This window comes from Diorhabda sublineata, chromosome 3, assembly GCF_026230105.1.
Source record: "Diorhabda sublineata isolate icDioSubl1.1 chromosome 3, icDioSubl1.1, whole genome shotgun sequence".
Taxonomy (NCBI): Eukaryota; Metazoa; Arthropoda; class Insecta; order Coleoptera; family Chrysomelidae; genus Diorhabda; species Diorhabda sublineata.
In genome coordinates this window covers 26,154,768-26,169,656 of record NC_079476.1, presented here as the reverse complement: position 1 = coordinate 26,169,656, position 14,889 = coordinate 26,154,768, and the positions used below count along the sequence as shown (strand labels likewise).

The 14,889-nt window shown below is 30.7% G+C and overlaps 3 protein-coding genes across 6 annotated transcripts; 1 reads left to right on the top strand and 2 right to left on the bottom strand.

The window, feature by feature from the left end:
* Nucleotides 1-2,261: 2,261 nt before the first annotated feature.
* On the bottom strand, nt 2,262-3,921 carry LOC130441739 (cytosol aminopeptidase). Its single transcript, XM_056775522.1, has one exon. The coding sequence runs from the start codon at nt 3,919-3,921 to the stop codon at nt 2,317-2,319; it is 1,605 nt and encodes a 534-aa protein (XP_056631500.1). The 3' UTR covers nt 2,262-2,316.
* Nucleotides 3,922-4,657: 736 nt separating this feature from the next.
* LOC130441642 (uncharacterized) lies at nt 4,658-9,564 on the bottom strand. 3 transcript variants are annotated; one of them, XM_056775414.1, is made up of 6 exons: nt 9,424-9,564; nt 7,737-7,949; nt 7,511-7,675; nt 7,250-7,457; nt 6,659-6,854; nt 4,658-6,604 (listed from the first exon to the last, which is right to left on the bottom strand). In XM_056775414.1, the coding sequence occupies exons 2-6, from the start codon at nt 7,917-7,919 to the stop codon at nt 6,397-6,399; spliced, it is 960 nt and encodes a 319-aa protein (XP_056631392.1). In that variant the 5' UTR covers nt 7,920-7,949; nt 9,424-9,564; the 3' UTR covers nt 4,658-6,396. The 3 variants fall into 3 exon arrangements, with proteins under 3 accessions (XP_056631392.1, XP_056631394.1, XP_056631393.1); XM_056775416.1 differs by having other exon boundaries at nt 9,297-9,500; XM_056775415.1 differs by lacking the exon at nt 9,424-9,564 and adding an exon at nt 9,200-9,332.
* Nucleotides 9,565-10,596: 1,032 nt separating this feature from the next.
* LOC130441641 (zinc finger CCCH domain-containing protein 3) lies at nt 10,597-14,304 on the top strand. 2 transcript variants are annotated; one of them, XM_056775412.1, is made up of 5 exons: nt 10,597-10,708; nt 10,770-11,583; nt 12,266-12,418; nt 12,473-12,668; nt 13,873-14,304. In XM_056775412.1, the coding sequence occupies exons 2-5, from the start codon at nt 10,781-10,783 to the stop codon at nt 14,209-14,211; spliced, it is 1,491 nt and encodes a 496-aa protein (XP_056631390.1). In that variant the 5' UTR covers nt 10,597-10,708; nt 10,770-10,780; the 3' UTR covers nt 14,212-14,304. The 2 variants fall into 2 exon arrangements, with proteins under 2 accessions (XP_056631390.1, XP_056631391.1); XM_056775413.1 differs by having other exon boundaries at nt 10,601-10,708; nt 10,754-11,583.
* Nucleotides 14,305-14,889: the final 585 nt, after the last annotated feature.

Here is a 14,889-nt window from a genome sequence, read left to right as displayed (position 1 = left end):
TGTCTGTAAAGTAATCTGCTGTCTCTTTTTAGCTTGTTTATACATTCATTGATAGATGGCGCATCTGTCACAAGCAAATGAGTATAGATTAAATTCTAATATATTTAATGAATAGTGGAAAAAAAAATAATATAGATAAAAATAGAACAGTTTCAGAAATAAGAATAAGAGATGTGATCTATTTTAACTTTATAAAACTAATTTTACAGATTACTAGTTAATCAAACTTCAAGTCCTTAGTTCGTTACCTATAGAAGAGATGGCGTGGTTAATGATAGTTTGTTAATTTTACTTTATTACGAAAAAACTATGGTTTTTTGAGAAAAACTCAAATAAGACCGAATAACTTTGGTAAAATTGTGTTATTTGTGGTGAATAAGAATACTTACTTCTGATTCTGTTGATCCAACAGAATTTACGCTTTTAAATTCTTCGGATGCCATTTTGTCTGCGTAATTGCTACCGAAAGTGGAAGTACTAGACACACAATTCAACTCACAATCATTATCGTCTTGTTTCTTTTTCTTCTTTGTGCGTCCCACAATCGCAGATAATAAATTATAAGATTTTTTATGTTTCTGTATTCCGTGATTTTTTTTATCAGTTAACTAAATATGAAAAAACATATAAACGTTTTTTAAAAATATCGAAATTTTCTAGTAGAATAATTCCTAACCTCATTCAGTTTCTCTTCGTTCATATTTATTTATTATTGTGTCCAATTTTCGAAATCATACATGAAATAATGTAAAACATCATAATTTTTATAAGTAAACTGTCAGTTTGACATATTTTTTAACGCAAAAAGAAGTTTTTGATGTCAAATATAAAATAAATCATTTTTACGTAATGCAGTAATATATTTCTAATTTTTTATTCCTGTAAAATTGTAAAATTTTTCATATTTTAAAGAAATTAGTTCAAATATTTCCATTTCACCACTTACTATATGAAAAAATGTAGTCATTCAAAGTCTTTTGTAAATATAGAAACTTGGCAACAATGTAACTTCTATTTATAACTTCGTGATTCGTTAAGGTATTAAACTAACAGTTTCAAGTTATGAAATTTCGTAGGTTTTTTGAGTTTATTTAAAATATTTTATGTTAAATTAGGTTTTAATTTGTTATAAAATACTTTTCATAACGTGTAGACTTTATCTGATTCTTTCGTTTATTTTTTTGTAGATTATCTCATTTACTTGCTCCTATTTATAATATATAAAATCTCTATGTACTATTTGTATTTTACAATCTAATTTAAATCAGTAAATTACTATCAGTCATACTAATCATTTTATTAAATTCAAAATTATTATTTAAATAAAAATATAAATACCAAAGTTTGTTTGAATATTGTACTCGAGAGTTAGTTCCGAGCTACGTTCGTTTGACTTATACTGATTGATGTTATTAGGTTGCTTATGAACGAATACAACGTTGCAACATGTCGTTTATGTGAAATTTCTTTGATTTGTATTGGATTACGCGTTTTATCATCACGAAATAAGTTGAATTTGATTGGTTGAATAAATATAGATATTTAATAATAGAAGCATGATAACTATGACTCCCGCTATGAACTAAAATATATATTTGCGGCTTTTTTTAAGTATATGAAGTGAATTAAATGGAAAATTAATTGGGATTCCGTTGCAAAGCATCGTTTAATATACATTAGAAAGTTTTAAATAATATATTTTTTATGGGATTATATTCTTGCTGCTTGTTCGTTTAACATAAACTGATTGATGTTATTAGGTTTGTTTATGAACGAATATAACGTTGCCACATGTCGTTTATGTGAAATTTCTTTGATTTGTATTGGATTACGCGTTTTATCGTAACGAAATAAGTTGATTTTGATTGGTTGAATAAATATAGATATTTAATAATAGAAGCATGATGACTATGACTTCCGCAATGAACTAAAATATATATTTGCGGCTTTTTTTAAGTAAAAAACGTATATGAAGTGGATTAAATGGAAAATTAATTGGGATTCCGTTGCAAAACATCGTTTAATATACGTTAGAAAGTTTTAAATAATATATTTTGATATGGGATTATATTTCCGCTTGCTTTAAACGCCACATTGGAAAACTTTTGACAGGTCGTTGAACTTTGATACAGGGAGGAATTTTTATTTACTTTAAGATAGTATTTTAGGAAATAGTATAAAGGGATAAATAAATAAGCGAAAACTATGTAAAAAAATTTATTTTATATAATATATATTTGTTATTGTAAAAGACAGAAATAAAAAAGGGACTACACGTAAAAACGTTAGACTCTATTTTTTGGTACGTTTCAAAATTTACTCGCGATGACAAACTAATTGAGACAAAAATTCGACTAGAGTACGAGTCGGTCGTCCGGAAAGTCCTTTCCGTAGGTATGCAAAATCTTTTCCGTTAGATAACATAACCCCATAGGTATCGAGATGTATCCAATCACCACACGGCACGAATTCGTTCAAAAACGCCGCTACTTTACACGCCTCGCCACATCTGGGACGACCCCCCCTTCCGAAAGTCTTCACGTCGACGTCGTGATGGTGGGCCACCAGTTTCGTGAAATGATCCCACAGAGGGAACCGCCACACGCGATCTCCGGTGTGCATAGACGAAGCCAACATGTATTCCCAAAGCGCCTCGGAGTTGCTGAATACCCCAGTAGCAGCGGCTCCCAACGAATGCTTCATATCGTTGGTCATGGTACCGACGTCGACGATAAACCGCGGCCAGAAGTTTTGAGCGTAGACCAAAGCGTCTGCTAGAACTAACCTTCCGGCGGTATCGGTCGATTCAATTTTGATGCTCTTCCCGTTCATAGCTTTGACTATATCACCAGGTCTCATAGCGGCGCATCCCGGCATGTTTTCGCATAGAGGAATCAAAGCTCTAACGTTGATCGGTAGTTGTAGACCAGCGACGGCTCTGCAAGCGGCTAAAATATTAGCCGCTCCACCCATATCACCTCGCATGTATCTCTGCTTGTTACACGGGATTATACATAAACCTCCGCTGTTGTAGGTGATTCCTTTACCGATTAAAACGACTGGTCTTTCGTCTCTGCAAGCTCCGTAGTAGCTGAGCTCGAGGAAAATCGGCGGTTCGCAAGATCCTTGGGCTACCGCTAAGAACGCGTACATCTTCTGCGTTTCCGCCCATCCTCTCACTTTAACTTCGACGTTTACTCCCGATTTGCACAACACTTCGACGGCGTTTTGAGCGAACGATGTCGGCGTCATCATATTAGCTGGGGTATCCATCAATTGTCGGGCTAGATTTTGAGCCGCGGCTTTCTGTAAACCGATCTGCCAACCGGTCCAATCGCAATCGTCGTATAATTCCAATTGGGGGATGAATATTTGGTATCTTCTATTCTTTTTTTCTTGGTATAACCAAACTCCGAGGGCAGCTCCTTCAGCGGCCGATTCCGCGTGTCCGTAACTTTCGACGTAGGCTCTTTTGATCGACATTTTCTGCAGGGCTTTGCAACCGGTGGCCGCGGACGTTCTGATGGCTTCTTTTCCTTCGTCCATTTGTTCGAATACGTCGTAACCTTGACATTCCCGTCCCAATCCACTGACGGCCACCATGGAAAACTCATCGTCGATGTTGTAGAAAACGCGCACTTCTCTTTTACCTGGAGGCGGGCCTGCGTATCGTAACAGTTCTGTGAGTCGATGACATACCATGTGGTCGTATCGTTCTCCGGTCGGAGTCAATTTTCCGACGTCGTAATCCGCGTCTGGGTTCGTGTAATAGCCTAATACTAAACCTTTATGGCGACTGGGTTTGCACGGATCATCATCGATTTTTCTAGGGCAGACTTCGACGTCATCGGCAAAGGTTCTTCTCAAGGCCGCGAATCTGGGTTTAGTTATATTCTTGAGGATACGGATCGGTAGAGACATTCTCATTCTCGATTACAAAAAAAAAAAACTTGATATTGTCTAGTCACAATTTACTACAATTTTTTGGAACATTTTATATGTCAAAAGTTTACATAAAGATCTTGTTTGTTGTTTCTTTGGTAATTCGGTTTTGTTTTTAATGTTTCGTACCACTTGGATACGTTGATATTTAAAATCTTAGAAACCGGCACCACAGTCAAGATTGTTTTCTTCTTCTTTTTTATATTTCAAGTTTATATTTTATATGACAGTGACATTTCAATAGAAAATCGATCGGAATGAAATTTTGACGTACACGTATTACAGCGTTGCCGTTTTGTAATACAAATTGTATCACCTTCAGAAACTAAATAGTAATAGAAAATAATTTATATTACGTATATAATTTGAATTATATTAAACAATTATTCCTTTTTTTTTTCTAATCTCTTCGAAAATTAACCGAAATTAAAAATAATTCGAATCTATTTTCATAAAAGATAAACAATTCCCAATCCAACGTTTATTTTTATTTATAAGATTTTCTAAGTACACCCTGTCATAGACGTGACGTCACCGCTTGGTTTCCGTCCGTTACAATTTACGTCTACTTTACCATAGACAGTATTTGATATATCTAGTCGGTGTTGCAAGCTTTCTTTATGTTTCTTTGTACCATTTCATTTCTCGCTTAAAATAATTTAGCGAATTTTTTGACGAAAAAAACCAATAACACACACATTAAATAAAACGAATGTTAACTATATCAATTTGGTTTATTTATTTATATAACAATTTTTAAATGAAATTTGTAGAAGAAATATTCATGATATGGTATATTTGTGTTAGATTTAGATAATGCACTTTTATAATAGTCCAGGGCAATTAGATCGAAATCGACGAGAATTAAGAAAACATGGTAAACAGTAGATTTCGAGGCTTTTTTCCTTGTCTTCATAAAGTGGTCGGCGAAAAAATTTAGAAAATTGCATTCTAGTGCAATAAATGCATTTTGCGGTTGCATAATTTTCCGAAACTCGGAAAAATCTCTTTAAAATCGTTTCTCGGGGATTTTCGGACATGGTGAATATAATTTTGGCATTGAAATTCCCTAGGGGTGGTTTTTAAGAGGCTGTTCGGGGGTTACAAATCAATACCATTACAAAACGATTATTAAAACCAGAAAAATCGCTGAAAAATCGTTTCCCGTGGATTTTCGGGCATGGTGCGTACAATTCTGGTATTGAAATTCGCCGGGGTTGATATAAATGATGAAAGTTCAATCTTAAATTTTATTATAAATTATGAAAATTTAAATTCAATCTATATCTTATATATACAGAAAATCAACCACTAAACACCTCGTAGAACCACCCCCGTGTCTTTGGCGAGTTTTAATGTCAAAATTAGACTCAGCATGCTCGAAAACCCCCGATAATCGATTTTCGAGCAATTTCTCTGGGTTTCCCATCGTTTTATAAGAAATTAAGCTGCAAAATGCATTTAATGCATTACTATAATACTAATTGTTCCGATTCGTTTCCTAATTTTCCTGGACTATAAGCACAATATAAATAGTTGTATATTGGTATTTTTAAAAAAATTAATATTAATTTTCAAGAATTTCTATACCTATCAACAATATTAGTTACTATTTTTTTTTAAGTTTTTTCAATATTTACTAGCGTTAAATGCCTGTTTACTCTATCATTTCATGATGACGTCACAACCAGCCGCCATGTTGTCTTCGTAGACGAATGTTAATGTATTTACATTAAAATTATTATTAGTAACGGTGTTTTATTTTCATTTTTTTTTTCACCAAAAATATTCGTTACGATGAAAAAACTACTCGAAACAATCAATTTTCTATAAACAAACGAAATAGAAACATTATTTACCACGACAATGTGGCCGACTTCCGAATCACCTCACCAGAAATGTATAGACACTTACATCACCGCATATTAAGAAATTTTATGGTTTTCATGATCTGGCAACGTTGTTTCGAATACGTACATGAAATTTCAATTTCATAATAAAATAATTCGACATAAACAACGATGTATAAAGCGGCAAATTTAGATAAAAATATAAAACTATATATAAAAATTTTGAAAATTATAAAAAAATTAATAATTCTAACCTAATTTATTTGAAAAGATAAAGATCGGAATGATACACAAAAAAATCGAATATTATTAGAAGAACTAATAAATTGACCTTGAAATCACAAGTCATTAACCCGCGTAATTAAATACCTCCGGTCATAAATATTATAATAACCTCAAAGAGTCCAAATGAGAACTAGACTTTGAATTTTCCATATGTACTGATACTGTTTGAAATTTTTCTATGATTCAAACAATTTTCTAAATTTATGTCGAAAATTTCAACAACCAAATACGAATTTCATAACGCCGTTATCTGTACTTTAGTTTCGAACGTTTGATTATCCAAATTGCTGGTTTGTCTATGACCAGCGTGCAGCTATAGTTATGTCTGGGAAGCCCCCAAAGACGCGCTAGCCGATTCTTTGATTACATGAACGCTTTTGACTTGATTCTTCTCCTCCAGAGAATTATACATCGGATATTCGCAGCAAAGTAGGAATTTTAAAAATTGAGGAACTTCGACGTATATTGAAGGCGGTACTGGAATTAGAGGAGACGTTGATGCCTTGTAGTACCGGTATTCTGATATACTAAAACATCATTTACTACACGGGGGATCCAAAAATCATTATTTGGATACTTACTCTCTATATTTTTCATCGGAAGACTTTTCTAGAAGAGGAATACCAGATAGGAACAATATAATTATTGTGGTGAATAATGGTGACATTATTGCTACCCATTCTACACCTTCGAGTACGTTTAACGATATTATAAATATCCCCCACCACAAAACTATCTCACCGAAGTAATTGGGATGTCTGGAGAGCCGCCACAAACCTTAAAAAATATGACACTACTAACTGCCATATTTTTATTCCGTTTATAAATAGAGTGCTCGACAAAACAATTCGGAGTAGACATAAAACGCGTTTCTATCATTATAATCATAGTATATATCGTAAGAAATAAAATTTTTTATTGGGTTTACATATAAATTTCGAAGTTTGGCAACGTTGTTAAAATATATATTGAATAGAAAGTTTTATGGCACGAAAAACTAAATTTCATTAATAGAGTGTTCGAAAGAGCAGTTCGGAGTACATATAGAACCCGTATTTGTCAGATAGTGATAATTCAGTTCACTCGTAAAAATACATATATACATTTGGCAACGCTGTTGAAATTTATATTGAATACGAAGTTTTATGGCGCGGACTAACTTGAATACTCACCATCGTTACACCACTTGCCCTGATTGTTGGCGTCCTGTCTAAAAGAAAATTTCTGTAAATCTGCGTAAGTTTCGGCTAAAAATCCAACTAGAAAAAAAGCCGTCCCTGTAGAATCTAATGTGGTCATAGTTTTAGGAGCTTGCGGTATAGAATGTCTGGGGGAATTTATTATTATCACCGGTAAACTTACTATATATACCCAAATGGCCTGAAAAAACTTGTAAATTGGTACAAAAAACATTTAAAATAAAATAATTATACCTGGAACGTCCAAAATATAGCGAATCTAATATTATTACTTTTCTTATCGTCGAATTGTTTATCTCTACCGATTTTCATTATTCTATACAATAAATAACAAGATAGCCTCGTGCCCCAAAGGCATACGTAAACTGTTACCATCAACTGTCTACTGTCGTAGCTTCTCTAAAAAATATATAAAAAAACTACCATCTAATTCTCGTGGGGTTCAATAAGTCCCACTTACTCTTTCACCTTGCCCCAAAATAAAAGTTAAAAGGGCTAAAATGATGAAATTTATCCCCCCGGCAAAATCCGTTACTTTATCCATTTGAAAAGTAGCCGCTATTATGAAAAATATAATTTGCATAGTAACAGTAACTATTGCACTAATAGCGTAGTGATCTTTATCTAAAATTTCGACAGCCATAATTTTTTGATTATTTAACTTCGTTTCGCCCTAAAAATATATTTAAATATAATATCCACGAAAATGATAAATCTCAATAGAAATTATAAATATGGCACGCCCTCTATAAAAACAATCTTCATATCTAGGTCATTACATTGTTGCCGTTGTTATTTAAAAATAGAATGTTATTACAATAAATAATAGTGTTACAAAATTTATAATTTAACTGTAATTAATACTATTCAAAACAATTAGTACCCGATGCAGACTTCTATGCAATTTTTACAAAGTATATGATCTGTATTACTAAATTTATTTATCATCAAACTATATTTTATATTTATGTGTCTTGGCCTCTTTCTTCATTGTATTTGGCTACCGTAAATAACAGGATTATTTTATCTATGTAAAAATATTTAATACAGTTTAATGATTTTGTATTTATTACATCTAATTTTTAACGTGTAAATCAACAAAACCTCTATGAAACAAAAGTTGCAAAAAAACCATTTTGTGATTTTTGCACCATAAAATTGAATAATTGTTATTCTATAAGATTCTTCTTTTATTTATTTTATGGAATAGTTCTATGATCTCAACTCTCGTGGAAGATATAAATTCATCCGAATTTCAGGGTAATGACCTTCAACCTCACATTTTAATTATTAAAAAAAAATGATTCTGTAACCATTTTCGGTATCAAGCTTGAGTTAACGCATTTGTTTTTGTAAGTTTATTATTAGGTACGCCGTTACCAAGTCGATAGAAAAGTAATTTCATTATAAACTATACAGAGAAAAAAAACAAACACGTATACATTTAGATGGTCTATAAAATTCGGTGAAATTATAGATCCAGTAGTTTATATACTACGAGGTGAAATAAAAACAAAGTTTAACTAATTATATGAAACTAAAAACTGAATTTTGTTTTTATATAGAAGGAATTTTCTTTCGTAAGGTATGGGTCAAGTCCATTTGTAAATAGTAGGGGAGTCAATACAGTCAACATTAAAACATTTAAATCACGATAATAATGAATTATTAAAATGTTTGGATTTAATTGTTTATTATAAATTATAACTATGGATTATGGATATACTTTTTTCAAAACTTTTTATCAAAGAAAAATTCAATATTTATCGTCTACCTATCTTACTACTGTGAAAGCTCAGACCTTGCAAATTAAGGAGATAACCAAGTACAAGGTCACAGCATCCCAGATCGATACTCTCTTGAACAACAGCAGATATCAGAATCTAAAATTTCAGTTAACTAAAACAACACACAAAAACTTACCAACAGCAACAATTTTATTATTAATTTTTTATTAATGAAAACCTGAACTATTCTTTTTTTAAATTAATCACTCTTACTGCTTGTTGCATGTACTTACTATAAACACAACACTTGACGAAAATAAATTATAAATAGATCAAATATGGAGGGAAAATACTATTTGCAGTTATTTTAGCGTATTATTGATTGATTTGCAGGAATTTGATTTGGGCAAAAAAACTTACAAAACATTGTGTAGAGATTTCTAACGACGCGGAGCGTCGAATTTATCTGCTTGACGACGGCGGGCGTACTGATAAGTGGTTTCGGAATGGGAGCGGTAGTGTGCTATAAATATACAGGGAACTCTCTAAAAGTTCTACTGAAATGTTTAAATGAATCATATTTTATTATTATTAAGGTAAATTAATAATTATTCTTCACTTGAATATTGATCTACAATAAATTATATCTTATTTTTATTTAATAAATAAAAGTTTACTAATAATTAAGTAATAAATTAAAGCTGATACTAATTCTTTATCACGTTAAAGTAGAAACATAGAACTAAATATTGAGGATGGTGTAAATGTCATTCTCAAAAACGTATCAATATGTCAAAGTTAGTGGAGGATAGGTTACCTGATAACGGTGTGGTAACTGACGTAAGATGGAAGCCGTTACGTCACATGTTGAAAACGATGCGAAAAATGAAGTGTTTGCGTTTGATTTGGGTCATTTGTGGTTAAATCTTGATTTGCATTCGATTTTTTTTTGTTGATTGTGTTTTTAATTTTATTTATTGAAATATTAATATATCAATAGTTCAGTAACTTTGATGAAATATTGCTATTTTACTAATTTCATTTAATTTTTTTTTTATAAAACAAGAAATATATTTTGAATAACCATAAGATATTATGTTGAATGGGTAATTTTGATAGGAGAATTTCTAAAAAAAAACAATAAAATTACAAAAAAAATATCTAATATCAAATATATACCTATATAATATTGGGAATTCCATTTTTTTTTATTATAAAAATATTTTGCTTTATATTTATCTTCAAAAACGACGTCACGCATAGATCGAATAAGTTAATGGGCAACCTATTCTCCTCTAACCTTGCCAATATTTCGATCCAATGTAAAAAATGACAGCGTATCGTACTTAAAATCAAATTACTTTGTGAAAAAGATCATTTTTATTGTTTAATATCGTATTCAAATGATTTTGCAAAATATCACTATAGATAGAGCTTATTATTAATAAATTTACATTACAATTACCAAATCTTGAGCAAGATGGCTAGTACAGCTCTGATAAACCAAGTAACATGAGCGTTCTTCTGTGTAATTTGTAGCAAACGAAATTAACAATGACATTTCAGTTCTCCCGAACTAGTTCTGTGGTTGACGTCTATTAATGTCAAATGTCAATCTATATAAAGATATTTATTCATTCTAATATTTGAGTTACATCTGTTAAGGTAATTCGTGCTAATTATATCGATTTAGGAATATAAAATTGTGAGTATTACATATTTCTTATTGTTATATAGTTTTTTAAATAAGTAAACCACGTTTTTAGATTTCCTTAGAATGAACGTCAATAATAAATATAGATACGTAAAACAAAATGTTCTACCTACAGTAACACCTTCTAAAGTTTTAATAAACCCGAATTTTAATAAAACAGTTTTTGTCAATCCAAATTTTCGACCAGGTACAACCACATACCCAATACCTGGGAAGATTCATATAAATCCCAACGTAACGATTAATTTACCTAAAGATAGGGGAAATATTCATGTAAATCCTAAAGTACTACAAAATTTATCAATTACAAAACAAGAATTTATAAAACAACCGTTAACTTATTCTTCTAAAACGAAATTAGTAAGGAAACCGTTAAAAGAACGATATACAGAGGTACCCAAAAGAGTGAGACGAACTTCTGTGTATTCAAAATTCAAAATAATCAAATCTTCCGTTTTAAATAAATCTGGTGAGAAGAATCGATTATTATTCAACAGCAAGTATAAATTGAAGCGAATTAGTGCTAATAAGACAGAGAAAACGTTTAAATCGAAAACTAGATTTAAATTGGATAACAGGAGATTTTCCGGCGGTTCAAAATTCGTATTTATCAATAGATATATTGATATTAGCGATATAGCGAAGAAAGTACCTTTGAGAGCGAAGAATATAGTAAATATAGGGGGTAATCTTTATATAACGACGCCTAACAGGTTACAGAAAACCGCATCGGCTCAAAAAAACAAGAAGAATAGTTTGAATAAACAAGAAAAAGTTCTGAAGAAGAATAAATATAAAATCGTGAGATTATCGCAGGTTAAATCTAGTTCGGAAAAGAGAAAAAGTGGAAACAAAACGGTATCAAGGTAAGGGGATTTTCTACTATCGCGATCCCTTCGTATTTTGATTCTTGAGTATTGAAAAATCATCTCATTTCATTACGTTTGTGATTCCCTCATATTTTAATTCTTGTGAATTGAAAAATCATTTTATTTGATTAAATTTGTAATTCCCTCGTATTTTGCTTGATACTAATTGTAAAAAATCATCTGATTTCATCAAATTTGCGATTTCCCCGTATTTTGGTTCCAAAATCGAAAAACCCTGCGATTTCAATGATTTTTTTTTTCAAATCTTTAAATTTCAGAGATAATAAGTTTTTTATAGTTTTTTACCTAATCTACCAATAAAAAACAATCAAATTATGATAAATTAGTGTCAATGTTAATTTTTTATGATTTTATAACTTAAAATTAGAAGATTTCCTTTGAAAATAAATTATATATACTATAAACATAACCTAACTTAATAGGTTAGCTTACATGTTACATTTTACATACAAATATTGAAGAAAAAAGTTATTTTAAGTAACGTTAATCAAATTTCATTAATAAACAAAATTTTTACATGTTTTTTTTCAAAATGTTCATTTTTTTTGGTTGTATTAACAAAAAATTTTCTGAAATTGAAAAACGAGGGAAATACGATAATACATATAAAACTACTAATATTTTTTAACAGAATCAACTTGAATAAATTGTATTATAGATATTCCAGTAGTAAAAAACAAATTTCCGGCGAAAAATTGCGGAAATGTAATATTCCATGTCCTTATTACCGAAAATTGGGTAAATGCAAAGGATACGAACAAGGAAAATGTCCTAGAAAACACGATCCTGATCAAATAGCCTTATGTACAAAGTACGTATAATTTTACATGGGAAAAACAATTTTTTCAAAAAAAAAATTACGTAGGTTCCTTCAGGGTGCATGTATAGATTCGAAATGTCTTTTATCGCACAACGTATCCCCGGAAAAAATGCCGACTTGCAAATATTATTTGGAAGGATCCTGTTCGAAGGACATCTGTCCTTATCTACACGTCAGGATAAATCCCAAAGCGGATATTTGCAGGGATTTTTTGGAAGGATTTTGCAAAAAAGCTGCCGAGGTGAGTCATTTTTGTATCAACATCTTTTACAAGGTGGGAACAAAAAATACTGTGAAAATAAATGTATACAGGAATTTTTTTAATTCTAAAAGGATTTGGGTTAAAAATATTACAAAATTTTGTTAGGAGGGTGTATAAGTTACCCAAAATTAATTATTTTATACAATTTGAAACTATTTTTTGGTATACAAGCATCAGAAAACGACATTTATTTATTGATTTCAAAAAAGCGAATAAACTTGTTATTTTTTCACTTATAAAACATTTGATTCGTTGTAGTTTGTATTTAACATGTAAATATAGAATTTTTAGTTTCTAGAAGTGAATTATCACAAGATTTTTATAGGGAGATGTAAAAATGAACTAAATTTGATAATTTTATATAATTTAAAATTTTTTTTTATATACAGCGTCTGAAAACGTTCCAAATTTGACAAAATGCATTTATTGATTCCAAAAAAGCGAATAAACTTGTCGTTTTTTACTTTAAAAATTTTTCATTTATTAAAATTTGATATAGCTTGTCAGTTAACGTGTTAAATATGGAATTTGAAACTTTTTTTGATATACGAGCATCTGAAAACGTTTCAAAATTGACAAAATGCATTTATTGATTTGAAAAAAGCGAATAAACTTGTCGTTTTTTACTTTTAAAATTTTTAATTCATTAAAATTCGTTATTGCTCGACAGTGAACGTGTTAAATATGGAATTTCAAATTTTTTTTGATATACGAGTATCTGAAAATGTTCCAAAATTGACAAAACGCATTTATTGATTCCAAAAAAGCAAATCAACTTGTCGTTTTTTCACTTTTAAAACTCTTAATTCAATGAAATTCGTTATAGCTCGTCAGTTAACGTGTTGAATATGAAATTTGAAACTTTTTTTGGTATACAAGCATCTGTAAACGTTCCAAAACTGACAAAATGAATTTATTGATTTGAAAAAAGCGAATAAACTAAGATTTTAACCTCGAGAAAAAAATTTGTCATTACTCACTTTTCATAAAAAAATCACGTTCATCAAAGTCATTATCATTGTGAAAGTATTATTTCGTTTAAAAGGGAAAAAACGTAAAATAATCTTACGAGGGGGCTTCGAAATGTTATCGAAAAAGAGATTGCAGTACTTTTTGCTCGCGCTTCGTATATTAAAAATGTCTTATTTGTGTCGGGGACTATGTAATAACCGATTGGTTCCAGTGTGACAAACGTCACCAGTTCTTATGTCCGGATTACGAGAAAAAGGGCGTTTGCCAAAAACCTAGATGTTGTTACCCGCACGGTAGGTTGGTAAGAAAATATTCAGTTTTCAATAAAGACAAATTTGCCAAGAAATCTTCTGTAAATAATAAAGAAAACACGGTGGCTGAAGAACGAGTCTCGATCGAAAATAAACGTGAAGAAAACGCGGGTAAAGAATCGACTCGGTATTATTCGGAAACGAATATTGAAAATTTTTCAAAATCCGAGCAGAAAGTTTTGAAGTTTAGACAGAAATTGGGGGATTTACCTGCTTTTATATCTTTCGAAGATACGTAACGAACATTTCTTGGCAATATTTTAATTTTTTTCTTTTAGAATATTTATTGTGGAAAAAAAATATTAATAAAAATAATTTTTTTAACGTAAAAAGTTTTTGTTTTATTTCAATCCCATTTCTACAAAAAAAATAAGAAAACAATTGAAAACGCCAAAAGAAAATATTATATGAACCTCGTATTAGATCAGAATTTAAGGACCATACGGCAACGTTGTAAACGTAGTCTTCACGTGATCGCCACAGTCATAAATATTAAATCAAAGATGCTCCCGCGATAAATATCGCGAAACATTATTAGTCCAGTGAAATTTTACAAGCACATTGTTGGTGATTACAAAAACGAGCCAAAATAAAAAAGACTAAAAAACGTGGTAAAAATTCGCGTAAAATTTGACTAACAGAAACAATATGGCCGTTCACATGATTCACCGTCATTGTTAGCGCAGGTCAGGGATAACTTTACCATCGTATATATATTTAGCGATTTGTGATTTTTTCGTATTTTCTTTGATAAATTTTACAAAAAAAATACCTTCTGACACAAAACACTTTTTAAATAACTTTAAATGACAAACTTTGTTCGGAAAGTTACTTATAACAATATGATGGCCGTGACGTCACTTTCCGGTTGTGTATTCTAATTTAATTTGAAATAAAAGAATTCAACTATGGCTCCC

Bases quoted from the DNA above. Each gene is read 5' to 3' on its own strand.
- LOC130441739 (XM_056775522.1), bottom strand. From the start codon at position 3,921: ATGTCTCTACCGATCCGTATCCTCAAGAATATAACTAAACCCAGATTC.
- LOC130441642 (XM_056775414.1), bottom strand. From the start codon at position 7,919: ATGGCTGTCGAAATTTTAGATAAAGATCACTACGCTATTAGTGCAATA. The intron at 7,676-7,736 runs GTAAGTGGGACT...TATATTTTTTAG, and splicing joins TTTTGGGGCAAGGTGAAAGA to AGAAGCTACGACAGTAGACA. The intron at 7,458-7,510 runs GTATAATTATTT...AAGTTTTTTCAG, and splicing joins CTATATTTTGGACGTTCCAG to GCCATTTGGGTATATATAGT.
- LOC130441641 (XM_056775412.1), top strand. From the start codon at position 10,781: ATGAACGTCAATAATAAATATAGATACGTAAAACAAAATGTTCTACCT. The intron at 11,584-12,265 runs GTAAGGGGATTT...ATTGTATTATAG, and splicing joins GGAAACAAAACGGTATCAAG to ATATTCCAGTAGTAAAAAAC. The intron at 12,419-12,472 runs GTACGTATAATT...AAAATTACGTAG, and splicing joins CAAATAGCCTTATGTACAAA to GTTCCTTCAGGGTGCATGTA.